The sequence below is a fragment of the Hetaerina americana genome, unplaced genomic scaffold (genome assembly GCF_022747635.1).
Source record: "Hetaerina americana unplaced genomic scaffold, ioHetAmer1.1.p SCAF_2, whole genome shotgun sequence".
In the NCBI taxonomy this organism is placed as follows: Eukaryota; Metazoa; Arthropoda; class Insecta; order Odonata; family Calopterygidae; genus Hetaerina; species Hetaerina americana.
In genome coordinates this window covers 40,770,768-40,798,533 of record NW_027286763.1, presented here as the reverse complement: position 1 = coordinate 40,798,533, position 27,766 = coordinate 40,770,768, and the positions used below count along the sequence as shown (strand labels likewise).

General features: G+C 35.6%; 1 protein-coding gene across 1 annotated transcript in view; it reads right to left on the bottom strand.

The window, feature by feature from the left end:
* LOC139688077 (uncharacterized) overlaps positions 1-17,763 on the bottom strand; it is a 34,549-nt gene extending 16,786 nt beyond the window's left edge. The window contains exons 1-2 of the mRNA XM_071585498.1: positions 17,673-17,763; positions 12,675-12,794 (exon numbers count right to left, since the gene is read on the bottom strand). Of these exons, the coding sequence (XP_071441599.1) occupies positions 12,675-12,794; positions 17,673-17,763 (211 nt within the window). The remainder of the gene's footprint in view (positions 1-12,674; positions 12,795-17,672) is intronic.
* Positions 17,764-27,766: the final 10,003 nt, after the last annotated feature.

The following is a 27,766-nucleotide window of genomic DNA, read 5'->3' as shown; positions in this document are numbered from 1 at the left end:
AGGCTCCGCATGACCCAGTGAAGCGATTTAAAGGCCTTGCCTACCACATAATCTGTGTGAAGTCCCCACCCTAAGTCTTTACTTAGGTGTACCCCTAGATATTTACAATTATCTTTTGTAACAATCGTTTCTCCCATTATTTTATATACCCTTCCCTCACCTGCCTTCCTTTTGGAGAATGAGATGTGGATAGTTTTTGCAATGTTTATCTCCATTTTGTTGATTTGATCCAATTAGCCACGTTATCTATGTCACCCTGCAGAACGTCGCGATCACTGCTGCTGCTGATTTCCCTATAGAGTATACAGTCATCAGCGAACAATCGTATTTTGGAATTGACACATTCAGCAAGGTAATTCACATAACAAAGAAACAGAGGAGGACCAAGCGCGCTACCCTGAGGTACTCCGGATGTGACGCGGGTTTATTCTGAAATTTTGTGCCCAACACGAACCTGCTGGGTTCTATCTTGTAGGAAGGCCTTCGTCCATATTGAAGGTCATCTCGGAAGAGTATTTACTGAGAAATATTAGAATTTCAAAACATAATAAGAATACTACTGGTATAATATTAAAAATAATTTTAAAATTGTTATTAGTTCGATACGAGGTAGATAGATTTTTGGTAGACACACACAATCCCACCACATAACAGTATATTTCCTTGCCTCTTCTTAAATAAAAAATTACATTTGGCTCTAAGATGAACCCTGTACATAAGTTCCGCACACCCCCCAATTAATCCCTACAACATTTCTACCCTATTTCTACAACTTCCTCAATGCCTTATGGTCACTATTCACAATTTTCAGCGTACATCGCTTTGATTGCATTTGTCTTGCCTCCTCTGGATTTATCCCAATAATTCCCTTTTCTTCCCCTTTTTTTAATTTATGTCCATCTCATCATTTACATTCTTCTTCACACCCACAATTCATAAGCTACCTTCTATTGTGATTCATTATCCATGTTTCTACGCTGTTTATCAATGATTTGACAAATCATTGATAAACTGCGTCGCTATTCAAAGTTACTGCCATCATTTCCCTCATCCTTGTCAAAGCGCTTTTGAAAAACGCAATTTTTTTCTTCTTATGCCCCTTGCCACCTTGGCTATCTTGATCAAAAACACTTCAAAAATAGGTAGAGTGTTTCACCTAGTCTAGAGTATGGACTCATGTATTAACATTAAAAGTAGCAATTCAATTATCGAAAACAGCATAGCATATGATTTTTTTGAAAATTTATTCTCTTTCCAGGCCTATTGTACTGACTTCCCAATGGGCTCAGCAGAGCTTGCGATCCTTTGAGGTCTGACTTAGGAAGGCTTGAATATCGACAAATTTACCTGATATCAGGAATCGACCGTAAGCTTTCATTCATATCTCAAATTCTTCCCATCTCTCTTTAGCCAGTTCCTCGAAAATAAGTTGAAAAGCACGGGTGACAGCAAGCACCCTGTAATACCACCCTTCCTAACCCAATACATCCCGACTATCGATCTACCAATCCACCTAAGTAGTGGGTAACATGGACAGTTTTCGTATAAGAAGCCTATCCAGCCATAAACTCCTATATTTTGCAAAACATTAATTGATGTTACCAAATTCACTCGATTGAATACTTTCTCGAAATGTAATTAACAGAAAAACAGATCTTTATTGAATTTCATGGTCCCTTCTTCTAATCACCTCAGTACTGCTAAATCATCACGCCTTCCAATCTCCTTCCAAAACCCTATCTTAGCATACCATTAGTAATCATTCACTATGATATTCATCTCATATTGATGATCTTTAAAACTAATTTCGTTGTATGAAAAATAAAACTAATTACTTTGTAATCCTCACATATAGGGGACATTCCATTTTTTGGGATAGATGCTAACACTGTTCTTCCAGTCGAACTTCTTCCACAACAGTGTTAATGTTCAGTTATTAGAAACTCTATCCACACGATTTACTAAACCTTAAAGTAGTTTTGCGGGAATGATATCCACTCTCATGGTCTTATTTCATTTCATCTCTCTTAACGTTCTTTCTCGCTCCTCATCACGTTTGCCGTAAGCTACCCTCACCTACGTTATATTCTTTTTCTATCAGCAACCTGACTGACCTCAATACCTTTTCCATAAAATTCCATCCCTTCCATATCTCTTCAATCTTTATTGGCTCAACTAATAATTTTTCTGACTTATTTTTGAGTGTAAACACAGGTTTTCTGTCCGTATCCTGACAGTTTCACTTTCCTGTAGAACGCACCATATTTAAACATCATTGGTAAACTTTCCGTATCCTTGCACTACGTTTTCAAACACGCTTATTTTGACCTGCTTGTTTCCCGGCTAAATACCCTATTTTTTCTTTATATTCCTTCCAATTAGCCCTTTTTTTACAATCCTCCATTTCTTCTTCTCGCATATTATTTTAATCATATCATTCGTAATCGATATTTTCCTTGATGTACATTTATTTGCGGCTTTCGATATCCCTTTATGGATTGTCCCGATTTTTCCTTTATAGTACTCACTTTATTATTCTTCCTTTCCTCATTCATAGTTTTCTCCAAAAAATACTGTTACTACTTTATTGTCTTTACTGTTAATATATTTATATCACATTTCGTGAACCGTCTTTCATGTTCTGTCTTTCAATTTAAGCAATGACCAAGTTCTTTCTAATAGCCATAACTTCTTCTAAAAATGTTCTCTGGGCCGGTACTCGAATATCCACCTTCCTCACACCCCGCATCTCGACTTTCGATCCGCCACCCGAGCATCTGGTAGCACGTACAGTTTGCGTATAAGCCTCCTATCCAACTGATGAACTCCTATATTTTCAATACATTAATTGATGCTACCAAATATTCACCAAACTTCTTGTTACCTTTTAGCTTTATATTCTCTATAAATATCACTCCATTAGACTCCGCTGTCCTTAGATCTCACCTCTCACCTCGTAAGGGAAGAGGTAAGCTTGATGCAATAATATAAACGAGAGTAAAATAGAGGCACAGTACATAATCAGGAATCCCTTATTTGTTTTGTAAATTTCGAAAAGGCGATTTAAAGAGTAAGTTGAGTAGAAATTATTGCCAATATTACAGAAGAGGGGAGGGATAAGTGATTTCTCCGTAACATTTGCGTGTGCCTGTGATGAATGGAGATGGGTGGGTGGATCTTGCTAGGCATAGGATTTAGAATGTTCACCACTATATATATATATATATATATATATATATATATATATATATTTATATATATATGTATATATATGTGTATGTATATATATATATATATATGTATATATACATAAAAGTAAGATTACCTTTACTTTCTCGAATAACTATTCACCAAAGAGTAAATTACCTCGTACTTAAATTCGCTCCCTTTTCATAACAAGTTGCTGGTCATTTGAAAATCTATAAACAGGTCATTATATCGAATAAATTCATGATTATTATAAGTAATCTACCGATTGAGGTAGATTTTGGATGGGAATAGCTATCAAATAAAAATCTTGTCTCTTATAATAAAACACAACCCAACATTCTACTATGCAACAGACCCCACTTCATCTAACTATACAGGATATACTAAACTCTACTCTCTTACTTCCTTCCTCCCTTCATTCCATCCAACATCCTTATCCTATTACTAGCCCTACATTTTTCTCCTAACAGTCTCACCTCTATTGCAGTCCTCAACATCTCATTGCCTATCAATATGCTTTGAATCCATTTTTTCTGTCTCCTTAGAATTCCTCCCAACAATACCCTCTCCTCATTCACTATACCTAGCACTTCCTCATTTTTTTTTCCTTTCTGTTCGCTAATCTTTTCCATCCTTCTTCACACCCACATTTCCAAAGCTCCTATCATCCTGTTTTAATAACCAGGTTTCCGCGACGTACATAACTGCGCTCCATATCAAAGTTTTAACGAGCCTTTTCTTAACATCCTTACTCAACGTCCCTATCATCAATTCTGGTCCCCGTGAAAATCTCTTTGCCTGAGGCAAATCTTCTCTTTGTGTCCCTACGTCTTATTTTGTTCCGAAATACTTCCGAGATACCTAACCGCTTCCTACCGCTCAAGTTTCTACCTTCCTATTGTAACATTTAAAGAGGTATTCGGCCTAAGCAAAACCAGGTGGGAATGGGTGTTTCTAATGAGAAAGTCTGCCAAAAGTTAAAATAGAAAAATCGAGAGACTGAATCCTCTAATAAACAGGATTTCGGATTAAATGGGAATCAATACTAAGGGGCAGATTACAAAAAGAAAGGTGGAGAGAGATGGTAATGGTTATTGAAAGGTTTGATGCCAAAGAGGTGGGGATAGTGTGAGATAAGGTGAGCGAGTAGTTCGGATCGGAGGAGGAGCGGAGTGGCGATAAGAGTGTTTGCCTGTGGGCACCACGAGTTGGGTGTCGAGGGATAAAGTTAGGAGAGCCCCAGTGAATACGGTGACACGGTGAAATGAGCTGCAGACACACTCAGAAAGAGTCTTGATGGGAGATAAAAATATCGATTGTCGATTGGCCACAATGCAAATGAATCTTCGAATACTTGCAGTGTTGCAGCGGAGCGTACACAGCTTGGAAAAATGCGATACACGCCATTTCGAGGGAGGAAAATGGGATAGCCACATTGATGGATGTCCCCGGTATGGATTGGATTATTCACTAAAAATATAGCTAATTCGAATTCTACAATGAATAAAAGAAAATTTTAAAGAAAAAAAACCTCAATAGGGCATAATAACTTTTGTAGATTCGACTACTACAGAGTAGATGATGCAGGAGATTTTTTCCCAATTTATGTTATACTGTATGTCTAAATTAACATCGGGGATAAAAGTTAGTGAAGATAGAAAATGTCACCTCTTTATTAATTATTTTGGAAAATGTTTCAGTTAAAGAAGCGTGTACAAAGAGACCAGAGTTAATGACAAGCACATTGAGTAAAGGTGTAAACAAAAGATTTGTGAAAAATTTACTAGTAGCGTTTTTTTTGTGGACATTTTGTCGCTGACGCAAGAGGGTAAGCGTAGTTTCGAGGCCTTTGAGATGTGGGTGGGAAGAAGAATGAGAAAAATAATATGAACAAAAAGGAGAAAAAAGATGAAGTTTTGGACATAGTATATAGATAGATATAGTGGAGTACTAGATACTTTGGGAAAATAGGATATTGAAGACAGTAATATAGCGTAGATAACAGGGAAAGAGTGGGTTGAGGGAGAAAAGAGTAGCTAAGCGACTCAGTCAGTTTAACTAGGGTCCACTCATTTTATTTCAAAATATATTTAATATTACAATTCCTGAGTTTTCCGTATATATCATACGGATACGAAATGATTAATAAAGTAAATAAAAAAAATCGTTTTCCAAATTGAAAATTAAAAAATAAAAACCATTTTTGTTTTTGCATAGTATATATAATCTGCATTTTACCAATCATTGCCCACTCGACAAAACGGTGTCAATATGACAACGGTAGCGCATTTTTTCCTCCCCTGAGTATGCTCAGATAGCTAAATGTCCTCATGGAAATATAGTTCTCCACCTATACGACGATCGTATCATTCCTTACCATAGGAAAATATCAAAAATCAAAGGTGAATAAGGTGGGGTTACTTGTTCCTCTTCAAACCAGGTACATTTTCAATAGTTTTTGTTTTCAGTATTTTTAAACTGATCGGTAAATGGTGGTAAAAGTAATTTTTTCTACTAATACCTGTTGTTGATACAACCTTCTATAGATTTCCAAACATCATATCCTTAACATTCTGCGTTAATAGTTCCCTTGACTAGTTAATCCATTGAAAAGACACTCCGTTCCTATCTCCAACCTGCGGCTGAAACTCCCCTCCTGTGCTTACATTACCGCTTATCTGCTTATTCTCTTTTTGTTGAATTTCCCCTTTTGACTCTATCATTCTCTTTTAATATTACACTGCGAATTTTTAAGGAATTCGGAGGAGCAACCCCTTAAGACGAATTACAGCATACACAGTGTCAAATAGTAATTGAAGTCGTAAGTCTTGGGTCACCGTCCAATAAGTTAAAGCATGCGTTTCAATACAGAGGAATTTACCTTTGGCAATTGAAAGGGCTCCAGATGTTGCGCCGAGAAAGACACACACGATTCGAATTTTGAAGTTACATGGGGCCTAACGGAAGCATAGTAGACATGCAAATATACAAGACTGTGCTTTTTCTCAAATTAAAAAAATATGTTATTTAGATTTAAAAAACAATAATGAAAATTCTGAGAGATTTTCTAGTAATTAATTTCTCCGGGTATTATAATACCAACAAGTTTTGTGAGAGTCGCCGATTACTGCAAGGATCTTTGCCGGAAAAGTAAAAAATCCTCTCTTTTAAAAAAAATCTTAATACTATTGTAAAACGTAATAAATCCCTCAAAGCAGGCTCTAAAAGCATAAGTTATTGGGGTAAATTTAAGTCAGCAGTCCACAAATGTTATGCCTTTGTCTATTTTAGGAAAACATATCTTAAAAAATATTAGGTAAGTAAATCTTGACAACTAATCATTTCATCAGACTTTTTGGAAATAGATAAAAAATTCATAAATATTTGATACTATTACTAGAAACACAATGACCAAGTTGTGTCCTGATGAAATTCGAACAATTTTATAAAAATCTGTCGAAGTAATTGAATAAGAAATATTTCCATTCAATATATTTGCACTATGGCTGTAGATGGAATTATTCTCCGCTAGAGCATAATCATCAGAATTAAGGTCTCCGGCAGCTACATCAAAATATATGCTTTTATGTTTAATGTTACAAATAAACTTCATGAATTTAACACTTTCATTCACTGAAATTCCAATGTGTGAACGCTGGTGAATTAATTCGGCTATCAGAAACGGATTTCTCGCCTATTTTTTACCCCGCATGACTGTAGGGGTAAAATGAATGCGTGAAAAACTACTTTAGGGCCGAATTAGAAGAGCCATATTAAGGAAATTCAAATAAATATGTTTGTAAAATTTAGCAAAGAACTCAAGCATAGTGTTTTGCCTAATTGCCTATAATCCACCGAACAAGTGACACACATGATGTTGCATTGGAAACCCTTTCAGCACGACACATTAGATGTCTAATTCCATGTGTTCTATGCCTCAAAATCGAATAAAATATAGAAGCTGAATCCCTGCCTTGAACATCTAAGCTAGAGGAACAACATTTTGTGGTTAGTGAAATATGATGGCTTTGCGTTTAGTAAAATATGATTGCTTCTGTAAGGGAATGATTATTTTGCTTCATTATATTATACCTGCAGTCTGAAAAATCCATAATATAAAATAGTATTTACTCATTACTAATTATTTCGTAGTCTTCATTTAAAACGCATATTTGATGGCGTTAAAAAAACAAAAGCCCCTTGAAAAGGTCCCGGAAACCGAACCATCACAAAGCTCAACGAGTGATCACGCATACGTTAGAAGTATAAATGACGCTGTGAGGGTTTTTCAGCAAAAATGACGCTGTGAGGGTTTTTCAGCAAAAATGACGCTGTGAGGGTTTTTCAGCAAAAATGACGCTGTGAGGGTTTTTCAGCAAAAATGACGCTGTGAGGGTTTTTCAGCAAAAATGCGAATCTCGGGTAAGCATGTTGGTTAAATGTAAATTTTTCAAAGTGATTTTTGTAGAAACGTACTTACTTGCGTTACAATATCCTCAGCCTCCCAGGATGGTGACTTGAAGCAATAAACTTTCATTCAGGAAAAATCTCTATATATAGTAAGCCTGAAAATGTCTCAAGCGCATGCGCTAAGAATTGAGGTATTTTTTTGGATAACTACTACTTTCGGTGACTACCTCGTTGAAAAAAAATGTGAGCATCCTTTTATTGTGAATGGAAGAGGCACCTATGCTCAATTTAGGGGAAATATTATGGGAAAATGTTGCCATTGGTATACAAATATCAAGCAGGAGTCAATGAGAAAAGTACACTTTGGCCGAGGCAACGACCTCTTTAATGGAGTTTAACAGTTGACAGAGTGAAAGATGTGAAAAGACCAAATGGTGTTTACCTTCGCTCAACCGCCTTGCCTACGCTATCATTTAAAGGAGGATTCATAGTAAAATAGCGTAAAATGTCTTGTTATGGTAATAATTCTTTTATCTATCCCATTCAGTCAAAATCATTCTCTTTGAAACGGAGTCATTTATTTTTTTAAACTACTAAAGCTGTTCAATGAGCGTTGACTACGGTTAATTTTCATATGACATGGAATTATTTCAAACGATCCATTGATGGAATATTCCCTGCAGAGTTTTATGAATCCAAGTTCAAAAGTAAATCATCTATATTTTTATAAGAATTTGTGTAAAATTGTGATGAGAGTTACGAGAAGACGTCATGCTTTCTTTGAAGAGAGAAACGTCATGCTTTCCTTGAATAAACATAATCACTTGACATAATTCTATGAAAGGAGTTCCATTATTGTTGCCATTGATTATTTGCTAATATAACTCTTAATTAAATGAATTGAAGTCATCGTGTTTAGCAACAATGCCATGAGTATAAATCACTTTTAGACTTACCTTAAAATAAAGCTATTCTTATCCCATGGATCTCGCCAAGAGATATCGGTAATTAATACAACGCTTTACGTGTGTGTTCTTTGCACCAGTGTCCTCTATAAGTGCTCAAAGAAAAACTTTATTGCGTAAACTTTTTTGAAGATTCCATTTTGATGATGATATATTATTTATTAGGATAAATAATTTTCAACTTTGCCACTATTAAAATATATTTTTAAAAACATTTTAACCAAAAAATACAAGTGTACTTATAACAATGTAAATATCTACGAACTAAAATCGTAGGCAATTTATTTATATTTAATTGGGTGATATCGGTAGCCATCAAAATCCTAGGGGAAATAACTATGGTAGTGTCGAATATTAAAAGTTTCTTAATAAGTTCATGATTCCAGAAGTGCTTAGATTAAGCTCCAAAATAATGAGGATTTTTGTCCATGGTAATTAAATTTAAGGAAGTGAAGGGCTTAAAAATTACCATTTTATTTGGATTTCAAATATTGTTTTCTGGCAAACCCAGAGTGGTCGTATTAATATTTTTATTCATTTTTAACATGCTGACATAAGTGTGGTTATACATTGTATGTTTTATGTCTTGAGTATTTCACTGGTATTAATCTCATAATTTACGATAATGTTTATAAGGTGTTTATGAGGAATACTAGTGGGTAACTTCCTAAATTTAAAGTTTTGTGCACTGTTTTTAGATTTAAAAATGCACCGTGCACAACATATTCACAAAATAAAAATTCTCTTACTCCAGTAAGTGTTTCTGACCCAGACATAACATGACGATTTCAAGGCTTCCAAGCTAGTTTTAGCCAACAAAAATGAATTTTTTATACTTATTTTTCTTAGGATTACCTTATAAGACTAATGTTTTGACATAAATATTCTAATTGTATTAACAATTTGATTGATCGGTTAGCTTCACCCATGATGTAGACACTCCAAGTGCTGCCACTGCTTGGTTTAAAGCATCAATTGTTGCCTGGGGTGGAATCCTTGTCGACGTCAAAAATATAATATTTACTGAAAGGTGGAGCATTTATAAGTATTAAATAGCAGCTGAAACGATATTTATCTTTTTTATTTATTATAAGATAAATTTCAAATGTAGCAGTAATTTTATAAAATGATATATTCAAGCAATTGAACACTGTTTCATGATTATTGGTCTACCGGTTTAGGGCAGGTTTTTGGATAACTCGGAGACTGCACACTATATTAGTCTTAAAAATTGAAAGTTAACAAACTAACTAGACATAAATTATCCTTAAATCCAATGCTAAATATTACAATTATCTTACATCTTGAAAATGATAGACTAATTTAGGTATAATGAGTTGATTTTCCACAAGAAAATCGTAAAATAGGAAGGAGGTAAACAGAATACATTTTTTTCCTAAGCTCCCTTCGAATGTATTTTAATCGATAATATTCTGGCGAAGTACATAATAAAAAGTTCAGCAAGTGCAAATAGAGTGCGAAAAATTCCCCCATTTTATCTTTTAAAGGTTACTGATAGCTATGATTTATCATAATAATATGGACTTGTCTACGCCTTTGTACTTAATGGCGTTACCGGTCATGTCAATTTCGCTTATTTTTTCAGTAATGAAAGAGTTCTAGCTTTTATTTAACATTTCTCAAAGTAAACCTGATAGCCATAACAATAAAGCCTCCGGAAAAAAAAGTTTACGAGATTCTGGGTTGCACATTGAGAAATATGATGCATAGTAACTGCATCATAAGTATTCTAAATATAATTTTCATTGCCTGATTCACTAGAGTAACCCTATGGGGCATATTCTGATAAGCATCAATAACAAATGGATCTTGCCTTATTTTCTAATTAGATTTTTTCTTTTTGGACACTCCAGTTTGACGCATGCAAAATAAAATACCCGTTTAATATATATTATGTCATTTTGCGTGATTGAATGACATAGAGGTCTTTTAAATGTTTTTAAATACATTCTCATTCCTGCAATAGCATTATTATTAAATGATATATGCTTTTAATTAGAGGTCTGTTCAAAAAGTATCCTACACATTTCAAAAATTATTTATTTATGAATATCTATTTTGTCCCCTTCAAAGTGATCCCCATTAGATAGTATGCATTTGTGCCTACGTTTTTTTCCAATCCTCGAAGCACTTAAAAAAATCATTGTTTGCTATCTTTCACAGCTCCTCCTTCGATGCAATCTTTATCTCGTCAATCGTAGCGTAGCGTCGTTCTTAAATGGGCCTGTTCAGTTTCGGGAACAAGAAAAAGTCACCGGGGGCCAGATCTGGGGAATACGGTGGCTGCGGCATCATTAGTGTTCTGTTTTTGGCCAAAATTTCGCGCACAAGCAACGATGTGTGAGCAGGGGCGTTGTCACGGATCAAAAGCTAATTTTTGTTCTTCCACAAATCCGGGCGTTTGTGGCGGACTGCTTCGCGCAAATTGCGCATAACTTGCAGGTAATATTTACCATTCTACCCAGTGCCAAGAACTCAACCCCTCACTCAAGCCCCTGTAATCGAAGAAAACTGTAAGCAAAACTTTCACATTCTTGGCGAACTTGGCGTGGTTTTTCGGTCTTGGCTCGTGCTGCAGCTTCAATTGGTACTATGGAAACTAGGGAGTTTCCATAGTACTTTAGTAGTTTCCATAATACCATAAACCCATGATTCCTCACCAGTTGTGACCCTCTGGAGCAAATTTGCGTCGTCGCAGACAGAGCCATTAGCAATGTTAATGCGTTGCTATTTTTGGTCGAAATTGAGCAATTTTGGTACGAATATTGCGGCGCCCCGGCTCATGCCCAAATAATTGGCAAAATTTGCGATAACTTTTTGAACAAACCTCGTACATCAAGAACATACTTATTTATTACGTTAGAAATTTTTCCTCTACTATTTCTTGTGACCTTTTTTTACCAGTTTTCAAGAAAATATTCAGAATCGAGCTCATTAGGTTTATCAGAATGGAGACACCAGTTAACAGAACTTTATGCATCTCATCAAGCGGCAACCGGTAAGACACAAATTAATTAGTTCAATATTCCTTATTTGTAACTCTTTGCCTGATATGAAAATAACCTTACTACTTCACTTTCTGGCGATCCATCTTTGCTTTTTCGCTCATCACTAATTTGAAGATCGTTAAATAGTAATCCATGCACCCATCAATCTATTGTCTTTACGGCCAATATTTTCATTTTTTCGCATTTACACGTGCTGTTTTCAAAATCAGCATGTTCCCTAAATATTTAGCTTTTCTTCCTTTCGAATAATTAAACTACTTCTCAAAATTTCTAAAAATTATAGCCTTACTAATTTTTTTTTAATATTCGTATATGTATTCATTCTTTTGTGATCGAAGGCTTAATGTGTACAGGTTTTTCTCCACCTGTCATGGGATCGCACCCTATTATATTCCAATCTTCAAAATATTGCCTAAATATATCCTTCGTTCCTTGATTTACCTTTTCATCTGTTCATCGTAGTGACTGGATAGGGGTTTAAGTCCTTTGTCTGATTTCTATATAATCTGATTTACAAGAATTTAGTTGTTTTAATATGTTCTTAGAGGCCATGGAATATGTAGGGTGTATCGTCTTCGATGATGATTTGAGAAAACGATGAAAAACAAATATTTACTTTTCCCCTGTCTCCAAATGAATTCACCTCCATGGTGTTGTTACCATTTACGTACTCGTACCGTCCATCATTCAATACTTTACTAACAATTTTCCATGGTTTCATTACAGTAATAAGTATTTTCCTGCCTTAGTGATTTTTTTACATAAGTGGACGTAACCAGAAATCGTTAGATGGAATATATAATGATTGAGCTATTCTGATGATCTGGCACATTATGCATTTCACCTTCATTAAAGTGTATTGTCCAACATGGCTTATTTTAGCCCTTAGGCAAATCTGAATTAAAGGATGATGATGGCGTTCGACTTGTTTGCTAAAATTTCAATCATTTCATATCATAACATTACCCTTTAAAATAATCCTTAAGTGCGACCATCTCTCGGATTAATCCAGCATCTAAGATCACAGAACCTTCCAGTTGAAATTTTTCATCATACTAACCTGTCTTTCCAAGTCCAACATTCTTGCAAGAAACAAGAACAAAGTAAGTGGGGGTAGCTCCCCCGTCGGTGGCGATGATGGTATAAGTGATTGAGCTAGTAGCTCCCGTTAGTGCGGTAACTGGAATTGAGAGAAATTGAAAGTTTTTAATTAGATTAATCTATTACTTCTACCAAACTGAACGATTACATTTTTGGTTTTTAGTAGTATGAAATAAATTACGAAGTAACTCAAAATTTGAAATAAATACGTGATAGATATCCTTATGTAGATTGGTAATGATACAAGATTTTAGATTAAGGCTAAATTAAATATTAGTCAGGTCTTAATGGAACATACCGAGAGAATAGCCGTCGCTGAATGTCGCTGAATACATTATATACTTGCGGTGGGCATTGTACTAAACTCGATTGCGGTGGCTGTTGACTGTACTAGGCGGTTAACATTGGAAATCATGAAGTGAAATGGTATCATGAAGTGAAATTTGAAATCATGAAGTACGCCATTAAACCCTCTCATAATCCTCCTTTATCTTTCACCCATAGTTACTGTGGTATTGATCAGGGACACAGCAATTCCAGAGTTAATATTTACCGACGACCATTGTTTCGCACTGTGTCGTATCATCACCTGATGGTCCCACACATTGGCGATACCATAGTCGTCAATAAATATTAACTGTGGAATTGCTGTGTTTCTCTTATCGGAGAAATATCACCGAGAAATGGCGGAAACAGTTCATGATATATCCAGTTGCTTTGCCTTCAGCTTTGGTTATTCGTCTTGAGAAATCATGTCTTCCTCTACTCTTATCTAACCCTGCTCCTCGTTCAGGAGTTTTTCAATAGCCCCATGTTATATTAATTTCTTCTCAGGTAAGCTTCCATATTCCATTTCCTTGAAATTATTTCATCTTTTGCCTTCTTAAATTTGATATTAAACGTAATGAGCAATATACATGTATTTTGACCCGAATCTGCGTTCATTCTCCGGATGTTGAATGGATGTCGATATTTGGATTTGAAGAAAATATTAGCTATGATAACTCTTATTAAAACCCTTATTGTTTTATTATCTTGGTCAATTTTTTATTCCCTCAACATGACGGTTAAGTATAAAAAATTAATTAATGACGGTTAAGTTCTACTCCTACGTGCAAATCCATCTCACTCATCCCCTGCCAAACCCTGAACCATTTCCTCCAAGTAAATATTTTTTTTTCAAAAGTAGTTTTCATCTTCCTCCTTTTGATCTAATTTTCCGTGTATATTCTGAATTACGAGCAAACTTGTTGAATCTAAAACAAAATTCTTCACCAGTTATACTTTAAATATGAATAAAAAAATGCTAACTTTAATAATAAATGCCAACTCATTCATTGGTATGCACTCCCAATCTAAAAAATATTACCAATAATACTCTGTGGCTCTTCTGTAATATGAGTGTATATCTTCTTTTCGCCAATTTAATTAATTTAATAACTACTCCAAATAGATGCCGTCTCAGTTGTACATTACCTCACGTTTACTCTCCCTCAACTGCACATTACCCTGCAGCGATCTCTCTTGTAATACTAAATAACTTTCCACCTCACTTCGCCTAGCCATCACATGTATATTTGAGAGTTGTCTGAAACGTTTCCGAAATCATCAAGGAAATGGCACGCCTCTACATTGAAAGTTGGGAAATATGTTTGAGCATGCGATGAAAGGCGCCCATCAAAATTTGAGACATATTGAATCTTCACTTGTAGTTTGACGATCGTTTGAGCGAGTCGTTGTGATGGTTTTTGTGAAAATAAAAAAAATGGGCATCGAACTGTCATTAAAATTTTTTTTGAAAGGAAATACCCCTACGCAAATCAAAGACTGGTTGAGTATTGTGCACGGGGACTCAAAATGATTTAAATGCAGAATGATTTAAAGTGTGGAATTTTGAGCAGCTAAATTTAAAGGTGCCCGTTCCAGCTAGACTAATGATGAGCGTTCGTGACGGCAAATAACTGCGAAAACCACCGATAACATTGTAACCTTTCACCAAATGATGCTAAACAACCACCCAGTTAGAGTTGGAGTTTTTTGCGTCGATTGATTACTGTGCTAGATAATACTTCGATCCACCGCTACAATCTTCAGAAGTCAAAACAGTGAAAACGGTGGACTACAAAGTGTGAAAATGCTACGAAAAAGGTGGTTCCATTGGCCGGGAAGCAGATGGCGACATTTTTTTTGGAAGGTCGCGGAAATACGTTCATCGTTTATCTTTAAAAAAGGGAAATAAAATAATGGGAGAGTACTACGTATCACCAGGATGGAGGCAGAAATTGCAAAAAAAACGACCGCATTTGCAGAAGAAGCTTTTCCATCTGGATAACGTACCTGCTCACACACTTCGGCGGCCACCATGGCTAAAAGTCACGAACTGCAATTTGAATCGGTTGATCTTTCACTACATTTCCATAGTAACTTTTTCCTGCTTCCCAATCTTGAAATCAGAGGATAGAGATTTTCATTGCTCGAGGAGGTTTTATTATTAATGCAACAATTTCAGAGTGTAAAAATCATTCGCCTCGACTGGGATTCGGACCCAGATCCCTCAATATCCGGCCGAGTGCTTTAGCCATTTAAGCTACCGAGGCGTCCTCTTAACCTCTGAAAGTTACTGTTGCGGCATCTCCCGCAGTTTCTTTGGAAAAGGTTTTATTATACTTAAACGCCGATTTTTCGGAGGAAGACGTCAACTCTTAAATGGAAGGGTTAAAAAAGTTAGAGAATTACTGCAAAAATATATTGACTTAAAAGAAGAATGTGTTGAAAAATAATAAATTTTAAGAGAAATGTTCTCATTTTTTAAGTTTTAATTTTGTTAAGTTGGAAATATTTCAGAATAACCTCGTATTTGTTCTCTCCACCTCCTACTTCTTGCATTTCATAACTCTTATGTGTTGCATTAATCCTTCAACTAACAGTACACATCCCATACAGTCAGTTGCGGCTCTTTTCTACTTCTGTCATTTTGATTCTGTAGGAACTATTGTTATGACGACCGCGGAGGTTTTCCCTTCCCCGCTTAGTCCTCTTTGCCATAACTACTGTTTCACAATTTTGTCAGAAATATTTCCATGGGAAAAATAGCGATGATAATATTTATTTGGATTCCTCCGAGTGTATTTATTATGACACTATAACTAGTCGCCTATTCCTCAGGGGCCACTCGTCTATGAAACCGCTTACTGAAGAATAAGTTTTGCGTGGACCAATTTACATCTGTATCAACCATTCCTTCTGTTTTGAACTAATGACCCTAAAAAGAGGAATTACCGGTCATCTGTATCCTGTATTATCGCACCACCACAACGTGCATTTGGCATCACTAGAGGTATTCAATTTTCTGTATCCAAATGCTATACTTCTCATTAATTATCACTCGTTAAGTACTCCAGGTAAAAATTCTGTTCAGAAACAAGTGTTCACGAAGGGCAGATTTTCATTTCTGTAAAAACCCTTGCATATATGCTAATCAGAAAATAAACTAAAGAAGTTATTTTTTGCATTTTGCTCGGAGAATTCATTTGGAATTAAACAAATTAGATCGACTAAATACTAACTATGGCTAAGAATTTTCATTTAATATAAAAGAGTGTATTTGGAAATTAAACGAAATTATAGCATTGTCTCCACCTTAAGTAAATATCAAATCCTTTATGATCCAATGAGTGCCTTTAAGGACGTGGAGCATTAACAAAAACCACTCCACAAAAGGATTATAAATGTGGAAATTTGGTACATACGTGCTGTCGGGAACGTCACTCTAAATGAAGGACTCGTGGTCGTGGGGAAAACAGCTGATCCATAGGCTGTGACTGTGTTCGATAAACTGGAATTTCAGAAAAGACTACCCCATTAACATATATGTATTTTAAGATGACATGCAAAAAGAGGGGTAAAGTATCAATTTTAGTTGCAGCTAAGTTTAACTTTTGGTAAAATCATTAAAAGCTTTTCACTATATATTTAAGAATTAGTAAATATTGTATGTTCATTAATAAGGGAAATATTTAAATTAACCGAAGATAACAGAGGTCAAGAAAGAAGAAAACGTCATGAAATCATATTAATAAATAAAGTATTAAGTTAAAAAGAATTGAAAAGTAAGATAGGGACAAACAAAATTGAAATTTCTCGAGCTTTCGAAAGAAAGAAAATGAATATTAATTTAGAGGCTTCCTTTGGAGGTAAAGCATTAATAAACAAATGAAAAAATTGTAGAAGTCTTAAGGTAAAGTTGCAATGGAACGACTAATAAAATTTTTAAATAAAATGTACCTCTCACATGTTACCCATATTTGGTCTTCAAATGAAACATTTAGTAAGATAAAATTGAGTTGGAAAGTGAAAATGTAACTATCGACAAACAAAGGATAGGAAGAGAGAAATGCATAGAACATATATGGTTTGGATAAAAACATCGGAAACAATTTTTTCCTGACGTGATTTTACGATGCAGGACACTCGCACTGCGTAGGATCGGTGGCATTGGGTCTGACCTTCAACACACACTAAGCGCAAATCACGTGCGAGAGTTCGATTGGGCTAAATCGTATTTTAATGGACTCCTGTCGAATGACTCGGTGCAAGAGCAAAATGCAGTGAGTGGTTAAGCAGCGGTACGCCATCAAATTTTATGTTGGACTGGGTAAATCGGATACGAAGATGTTGAGTATGATTTACCAATTATTTAATGTAGTAAAGTTGTCAAAAAACTGCAGTTTTTAATTGGTACAGTTCTTGAAAGATGGCCGAGAGAGTCTGTAGGACGAGCAGCGCGCTGGACGGCCATCGACGTGAAGAACCGATGAGAACGTGCAGCGTGTGTGTTAAGTGTTGAATTCAGACCGTAGTTTAACTGTGTGCATGATTATAGATCGTTAGCAATGATAAGATAACAGTGCACACCATTATCACTGAAAATTTAGCGATGCGAAAGATATGTACTTACCTCCCCCATACCCAGTGCACCCATTACCACCTTCTCCAAGGTAAATGACAACCTGATGAAAAACGGCATCGGGACGATTCCCCAACCCCATTACAGTCCCCACATGGCACCAACAGATTATTTCCTATTCCCAAATGGGCAATTCTCCATCAAAAGACACCACCATGTGACCCACAAGTGCCGTCAAAGAAGGTTGCACGCCTACCCTTGAGGACCATCCAAAATCCGTCCACCAAGGAGCCTTTGAGTCGTAAAAAAGCCGCTGGAAAAAGTGTGCGGACGCTAAGTGGATGAACTTTGAAGAATTTTAAGGCATTGTGGCAATATCTGAAATTAATCTTTTTTCCCCCAAAACTTTTCCCGATACTTTTTAAACGAAACTGGCCTGTAAATTGGATGTAGGGGAGCATTAGAAATGAGAGCTACCGGCATATAATCGGCTTAGGAAAAAATATGCTAATTGAGAAGGCGAAATAGATTGAATTTGAAGATAAATTGTTAGGAAAAAAGACAGATATTATCCTATGCGACCTAAATAGAGGGAATATAAGGCAATGGGTACTTATGCTACATGAGAGATTAAAATTGATTGGAACTAATGGCTACTTTCACAACTTGTGATGATTAATTTTCCTGTTTTTGGGGTTTGTGCCGCGTCGTTCCATTACGAGGGCATCACTTAGCAAACTCCTATGAACGTGTCTATAGTCTCAAATTTTGGTAGAAAAAATGTCTTACAAGACGTATTTAGACTAACCTAATCCAATTTAACACAAAATATTGTTAATTTTTTTAAATGAAGATGTAATAATGCGACAGATACCCCAAAAAGAAAAAAAATTCATCGCAACACTATAATTTTTAGGGAACATCTTAAAAAATCTCCATTCGATTCGTATGTGACCGGGAGTAGTACTGACTCTAGTGACTGTTTACATATATTCCTAAGCACTCGGTTCACTTTAACACCCCAAATAAAATAAAATTTTAATTATGAATAATTTCACTAGTAACTGAAAAAATAAATCAGACTACAAATAGCAAAATATTTTTCGCTTTGTCTGAAATTCAAAGATTTAAAGCATTTTTTCTCAGACAATTTTCAAAATAGTTTATTATAAATTAGTGTATGAAATCCGAAAAGTACTACTATTAGGACTTAGTATAATTTTGGGTAGATAAATGACTTACAATATTTTCGTTCCTTGGAGTCTTACCCCAAACGTAGTCATTGCAGTAACAGCCGTAAATGTGAAAGTGACGCACCTCAAACTGTGTTCGTTCAAGGAATGTGTCCTTCCGTACTCAAACCAGGGTGCAGTACCTAACTAAAATTATAGAAAATAGAAATAAGTGTGTACATATAAAAGCCTTACTGAAATGAAACATATAACAGCAATAAAGATCTTCTAAGAATCATAATTTACCTTTCTAAACCATACAACATAACTCATCTCTGATAGGAATTTAATAAAGGATAAATATAATCCTGTTGTTACTCCATAATGTAAAAATATTAAATCAACTCTTTTTTCTTGAGTATTCTTTCTTTTGCTCCTTGATGAAAAATCAATATAACATTTTCGCCATACATAGGTATGGTGATAGTGAATATGAGGATAAAAGTTAAAGAGAAAAAATTTGCATCTAATTCAATGGCAAACGGAATCTTTCTCACGAATAGTTTAATGACTATGTGCTCTCATTAAAGATTAATCGATACCCAGGGCAGCTATTGTATTGTATAGCATATTTTAGTCATATTTTCAGTTTATCCATTGCATTAAAACATATTCGAGTACGAAATATTACACGGTCGTAGATACTGGTCGTAGGTCGGATTAATACATTTTGGTTGTTAACTTAAATTATCATAGTATTTATAAGTAGAGGTGACCCACATCAGAGATTATTTGCATGATATCATTGTTCAGTCGGCCCTAACGTTCTCGCCCATCTACCAAGAGGTAGATGCTTATTCCCGCATATGTGGGTTTTCCTCCACGTAGGGCTTGGGTGTTTGTAATTGACTTCAAAGTAATGCTCAGGGGTTAAGAGGAAGAAGGGCTATAAAGTATCTATCCAAACCCAATAAATTATTCAAACAAAATAGAATGAAATAAAATTTATTAAGATAAATTGTACGAGAAAGTATGCCCAAATCCTATTTGCGTCTAAAAACCCTCCTTATTACTCAATTACATACACGAAAAATATAAAAGAGGAGCTCACAGTAATCATAAAATGCATTATGCCCTAATAAGGAAATACCCTGCGGAAAAGACATTGTGTAATCATTGTTGTTCATAAATAGAATGGTTTGAGGTGTCTTGATGTTTATACTTAATCAATGCTGTTCATACTAAATCTTCGTGGGTGATGCCTTCAAATCATACCAAATTATCTGTTTGTAATGTAATACTTATTCGTTATGAGAGAACGTGAATCAGTATCTTTGCTGATATTTTTAACATCACTGTGTGCATTTGTGTCTGTAATTATTTACATGTATTCAATTGGAATATTTGAAGAAAGATATTCTTCAAAGTACTCTGAAATATAAATATTTTGGGCAGGTATTTTGATTATTCTGTCAAGATCATTTTAGGTACATGCTATTATGTAGGATATAATGATAATGATATATATATATACATATAAATATATATATATGTATATATGTATGTATGTATGTATATATATATACATACATACATATATATATATATGTATGTATGTATGTATATATATATACACGTATTCACACACACAAATAGGAAATCATTTTCCGAGCCGAAGAGGATAAAGCCTTACTTTCTTGGTTGACCCATGATTCTTCACCTAAGAAGGTGACGAGTCATGGGTAAATTGATATGACATCGAAACAAAAGTGCAATCTTCACCATGAATTGGTGAAACATCCCAAAGAGTTCGACAAATCTGCTCGTATATCGAAGTGGCGCTGATTGCTTTTTTCGATTCAAAGTGAGTTGTCCATCACAAATACCTTCTTAACAATCAGACATTTAACAGAGAGTCTGGGGGTTTGAAACCCCTAAGAGAGAGAATCAGGTGAAAACCGCCCGAAAGGAGCTGCGAGCGGTTTTTTTCACAACGCTCCGGCCAATTCGTATTTTAGAACTCGCGAGTTTTTAGCCAAAAACAAGACCATTGGGCTTCCCCACCTACTTTACCCACCAGACCTGGCCTCATGTGACTATTTTATGTTCCCCAAACTAAAAACTCCGCTCGAAGGAAAACGATTTGCCTCCATTCCAGGGATAGAGAAAATTCGACGGAGGAGTTTACGGGCATCACCGAAGAATCGTTCCAGGACTGTTTCGAAAATTGGGAACACAAGTTGGAAAAAAGTGTAGACACAAGAAAACGTTTGGAAGAGCACTACTTTGAAGGGGACCCTGACAAATAATTTATTTTCAAGTGAAGTATTTGTTTTGCCAAAAAAAAGTTCGGGAAGATTTTGAACAGACCTTGTAAAGGATGCGCCCCTCGAAAGCCTACCTGAAGCAAACACGGAAAATTAAAATGATGTATAATACTTAAGACACTAAATAAAACTAGTAAATAACAAAGAAGAACTAATCGAGCCTAAAAAATATATGCGTGCATATAAAAAAATAAATATATATGCATATAAAAATAACTCATTGTTCAATAAGTCCCGGGACTTATTGAATTATGGGCTACATACATACAGGGAGCGTTCCAAAAGTTATGCTTTTATTTTTTAAGAAAATTATTGAAACAATTTGCACAAACACTTAAAATTCTTCAAAGTAATGTCCTTGGGCCTCTACATATTTTTTCCAGTGACTCTATCATGACCGGTACGCGCCCTGGATAGCGTTTTTGGGGACCGCTCTCAAGGTCTTCGTCTCGGATGATTTGATTTCTTCTATGGGCGAAAAATGGGTTCCTGTCAGGGCTGCCTCAATCCGAAGGAACCAAAATAAGTCTTCCGGGGCGACATCAAGGCTATGGGGGGGTGGGGCAGGGTTGGCACTTGGTATTTGCCCATGAACTCGCGAACTCGTACCGCGTTGTCACAAGGCGCGTTGTCATGATGGAGTTGCCAGGTAGCGGATATGTCTTTCCTCGTTCTGATGAACCTTATTTGGAGTCTTTCCAGCACATCCAATTTCTAGGTATTATTAAAAAACCCAGGTTTCATCACCAGTGATGACGTTGTCCAAATAATCAGGTTCATTTTCAATACGTTGCAAAAGTTCACTTGGAATTGCCGCTCGGTTGGTCTTTTGTGACACGGTCGGCGACCAGAGATTAACGATAGCTGACGTTCTACCGCTTTCACAGCTTGGATAGCACTGAAATTGGTTTCGCGGCATACCATCGTGTTAGCCTATCTACCTTAAGGTTTAGGTAAGGTTAGGTTAGGTTAGGTTTAGTCACACTCCAATCAATAGAAGCGGAGCTAGAAATTTAATTGCATTACTTTTGAAAAGGACCCTGTCTATATATTTATAATAAATAAATAAATATATATATATATTTATTTATATATTATAAATATATATACAGGGTGCTTTTCAAAAGTAATGCAATATATGAATATATATATATATATATATTTATATATATAGATATATATATATATATATATATATATATATATATATATATATATATATATATATATACATATATATACACAGGGTGCTGGACTACCGCGACCCATTTATGTACATACAGGTACGGGTAGCGGTAGTCCAGGGGGTAGAGAGTTGGCTTATTGACCGGCGGGTCCCGGGTTCGATTCCCGGGCAAGTCTCTGGGAACCTACAGCTGCACCCAAGCTATGTGATTTTTCCGGTACCAGATCTTCCTGGGAAACCAAAACCGGCACAGGGAAAGGAACTGGCCCCTTTACCCTGATGTGTGAATTTCACACGTCGTGCTTAGTACTAGGTGAATTTCACCAACCAAACCGACCTTCGGGTTGATTATATATATATATATATATATATATATGCACACAATGTATTTTTGTAATAATATTAATGTATAAATGTATTTTTATGTATATATATTCATATATATATATATATATATATATATATATATATATATATATATATATATATATATATATATATATACAAACGAAATTAATGCCTTTGTTAGTTCGAGGCCACAATACGTCAAAACAGTACGGAGGGGTTCCAATTTGTTGCATAAATAGGATATTAATTCTTAAAGTATCATTCGCAAGGTCTAATTTGAATTCAAATTTATGGACATTTTTTAGATAAAGATAACCAATTTTTCTTGAAAACTATTTTTTCCGCACTATGATGACAGCATAGGTTTCACTCAAAAATAAGATTTCAATTCATTCACTTCGATGAGGTTCTATAATGATGCTGTCTGAGCTCCTCTGATAGCCATCCAGCCCCTGGCCCCCTTCCTCTTGGCACGCGTGCCTATGGTTTCCACTCACACACGTACACATTCTACTCCAAATTTTAAGAGTAAGAAATGGTCACTTAAAAAGATTACGTGAAAACTTATATGGATCTTCCATAGCCTACTTTTATCCACTGAGCAGTCGCGATTTTGAGGTAAGACTCCATTCAATAAGATCCATAATATTCTGTCTTTACTTTTTAAGTTTTGACTAGGAGTGTAATTATATAAATAGCTACGAACAAAAATAATAATAATATTCTTCTTTCTTAGCCTCGATAGAGCAGGATTGTGAATAGATGAGGTGACAAAGGCAATAGTGAATGGATGAGGTGACAAAACAACGAATAAATACTGATCGCAGCAATGGAATCTTGAGTAATTACTCAAACATGAATTTTCTAAATTTATCTTCAACAATTAATTCGGTTAAAAAGTATTCTGTTAATCTATTTATATTGCCGGGGCTGATTATTTTCTCAAACGTATATTACATATGTTAGTTTTATTTAGCACCCTGCGAGTCATCACTAGGGTGTAATTGCACACCAGAATATATGGATGGAGGCCTGAAATCATAGTCTACTACTAATAATGAACTTATAAGATAGCATTTAATAAGTTAAAGTATGTAAAACGCCTGAGGAAATGGAATACAGAAGCGTCAACTGGGAAGAAAACAAAGGAGTATTTGAAGGAGGCAGTAGAGATAATTTTAAGTGAGTAAAATAGAGACGAATAAAATAGACAAAAGAGGATATATATTTTTAAAGGATGTAAAATATCGAAAACGAAACTTTGAAACAATAAAGAGGAAGCAGACAAGAAAACTATGTATTACAGACACGATGATTAGAAAAATAGACTGGAGAAGGAAATAGTTGTTTGTAAATTCAGAAATGGAAAAGGAAAAAGTATAAATAGATAATTAATAAACTGAGGCGGAAAAATAGCAGAGTGATGTCATCGTGATGGGGGATGCAGTACAAGGACTTGGGAAGTTTAAATATACAGTTAAAATAGGTGCCCTTCTCTGAAAGGTTATAGTTCTACCAGGAAGTAAGTAGGGAAAATGCGTTCACACTATGAAATATATGGAGGAATATTCCTTTATTGAACCAGAAATGATTCAAGAGACCTGAAACAATGCATAGAGGTGTTGCTAGTGTTTCAAGAAGATTAATCCAGCATAATTATACGCATTAATAGAGTATGACGTAGATGAAGATACCATATGACCAGGTATACAGGATTTGCCGCAAGAATTAGCAGAAAAATTTTTCCCGCCGACACGTACGGCAATAGTGGGGGCGGGAAAGGTGGCAAGAGGTTTCGGGAAATCAACGCCAACGGTGTCAGTTGCCTTTGGGACAGTACAGTGTGCGGATCGCTGCTAGGCTAGACCTCTCTTCAAGAATCACGTCACGAATTCACTGTACCACGTTCCATGGAGCAACGGTACCCGATAAATATTTATGATAAGAAAGGAAAATCGAACTCGGAGACTATGTTCATGGCTAAGAATGCTTAAGGAGATGGTCCAAGAAATGGTTTCTTACGGGCACAATATGTTCCGGGAGTGTAGAGAGCAGTTTAAGGAACAACCTGCATGTATCTCAGCAACTTAGGGTGACAAAAATACGCAGAAAGTGAGAGACATGCTCAATTCTAACTAACGCCTGAGTGTAAGAATGTTAGCAGAAGAGTGCAATATTCCGGAAACCTCTCATTCTTAGAGAAGAATTAATCGTGATAAAGGTGTGCCAGGATGGTGTCCAGGGTAATGTTGGAAGGTCAGCACTCGTGACCGAGTACATGGGAACGCGGCCCCAGCCCCCCTACAACCCCGATGTGTCACCCTCAGACATCTTTTCATAACAATAAAAATGAGCTTGAAAGAGTCGAGCATTTTGGAACGCTGGTTAACGTCAAAGAGGTCAAGACGACTTCATCGATGCGTTGGTGCCAAAAGTCACTATTTTGAAGACTTTTGGCTAATTACCATTTCATCTCCAATTAAATGTGCTCCCAGATTTATTCTACCTATTTTTGGGACCGATCCTAAACTTGATGGAGGGATCGCAAAAGGCTTAAACGCAAATGAAAACAGCAGAGTGTGAGGATGTGTAAAAATCCCACGGAATCACTTAAATATTCAAGAAAGCGTTGAAAAAAGGGGTTTTATGGGCTAAACCTTGACATTTATGCAGGGAGATTTTGACCAAAAGATTGCTCGAGATGAGATTCCTAAAATGGAAAAGGCAGCGATATGTTTGGACTAAAGAGTAAGAAGTTTTATTGGGCACACTGTCTCGTAAACGTCGAGAATATGGTGCTGCAGTTGCAGGGGACATGTTACAAGCCGCAGAAGATTACCCAGTTTTTCTAAAAAAGACCGTTACTGAAGATGAGTCATGGATCTGCAGCCATGACCCTGAAACAAAATCCATCTTCCCAAAAGTTGGTAGACGATAAAAAGGAGAGTGCGACGAGGCAGCCACCAGGAATGATGATCATTCCGAAAAAGTACTTTTTTGATTGTTTTGAAAAGTGGAAGAGATACCGGGATAAGTGTGTCAGGTCCCATGGGGAGTAGTCTGAAGGGGACCGAGGCCTCATTTCTCTAGGCAGACTATTTTTCTCTATATATTACATGGCTGGATACTTTCTGGGCACACGTCATAAATCTTTGATTTTGAATTATATTTCTGGAAATTTACAGTGTTTAGACCAAAACGAAAAGTTTAATATTGAAAAAATCAAATTATTTGAATTAGATCCCAATTTGAGCGTATTACCAACAAAGAGTGGATTCTAAATATCTGAATGTAGATTAAAGCATGTGTGTCATAAATGCGAAAAAATGACCATCAGAAACAATATGTTTGCATAGAAAATTGCACAATGTGTCTGTGAGACCTCATAAATCTTCCATTTAATCCAAATACTACTGCATTTTCCTGAATATTTCCACCTTTTTGATGACTTTGTATGCCTCTTTTATTTTTTTGAACGAAATGAGTTTTATTTACAAAGATAACAGATATTAAATAATTCATCCCATTAAAAAAAGGATTGCAATATCTTATTTGCTAGTCCAACTCTCCCACCATATTTCCATTTCTCCTTTCATCTAGCAATGTGATAATGCCCATCTAGTGTGACCTAACTTAACATACATTCATTAAAGACAACAAAATCTATTTCAGTCCCAGCCAATAATTTGATGATCGAGTCAAATCTTGAGTTATATCTAAATTTTATATTCCTAATTCCACACATTTTACTTAAATACAAAACATTTTGAGCTCACCATTGAAAATTAAATTCCAAAGAGAATGAATGCATTAAAGGAATGATGCCAATTTTTTTATTTCTTTAACAACTTTATTGAGGCCGGATTGAGACATTATAGACCCTTCTTCCACCTAACCCATTGCATATTGCATTAAATAAATTACAAATACTCAATACCTAGGTGGAGGAAAACTGACCTAGGGACAGGAATGGAACCCGCGACCTCTGGATTTGGCAGGCGACTACGTAACCCCGCCGCCACCGAGGCCGGCAATATTATCAAGTGCCGCGTAAAATATTTTATTATTTGCTGATAGCATTTTATAACCAGTTTCATTTTTCAGAGCGAAAAATTCCGAATGAACAAAAGCAGTAATAAATCAATATAATTCCTGAGATTTGTCAAACAATATTATGAATGGATGAAATGTCTCTATTCTTTAAAGTTGTAGTTGAAATCGTTTTAAACTATAAAAAAATAGAGATCAACAGGATAATATCTCCGCATGAACACTCAGATAGTGGAAATCGACTGAGGTGCATACTAACATACTATTTGGATTTTCTATGTAGTTGCAAGTAAGAGATGAAATATCACTGGCAATAAGGCCCTATAAGGTTTCCCAAAGCTGAACACAGAATTAATAGCCTAACTCTTCCACGCTCAAAAATAAGAATAATTGCAAGGAACCCATTTAATAACAAACATGCAAATAAGGTAAGAATGTGATTTGACTAACCATAGCTGTAGTGAAGGTTGTCAGCTGAGGCAGAGTAGGGCATCTCCCCAGCGTAAACTTCTGACTCTGGGCGCCCGATACCACCAGGCAGATGATCAACAGAAGACTTTCATGAATATTTAAAGTAGAATTCTTTTTCCTTGACATCTCTTGATTTTTTCTTCTCTTTCCTGGGCCTCTTGAAAAAAGGCAAATCTGATTTTCAAGATTTCTAATTCGTTTCAAATACACCCCCGTTTTTTATAGTGTTTGCATCAGCTTCATAATGCTGTTTATGTAAAAATAAACCGTTTTATGTTACAGTAAATTGCAATGGAGGAATCAGTATGGTCATATATTCCGTCTTTTCGTATTAGAAAATACACTATGTGCGACTATTAATGTGGTTTCCTCAATTTTAAGAGGTTTGAATAAAAAATTATTTTTAAAAGCCTTCCCCATACATAAGTGATAAATAGATACCGGAGAAAAATTTGATCGATTAGTTTTCTCCTGAGTGTCATCAAAGTAATAAAAACTCCTGAGTTACCATTTTTAGATTATAAAGCAATCGTTAATTCATTTAACGCTTTCGCAATATATATTCTGTAGTCATTGTGTAGGTTTTGAATG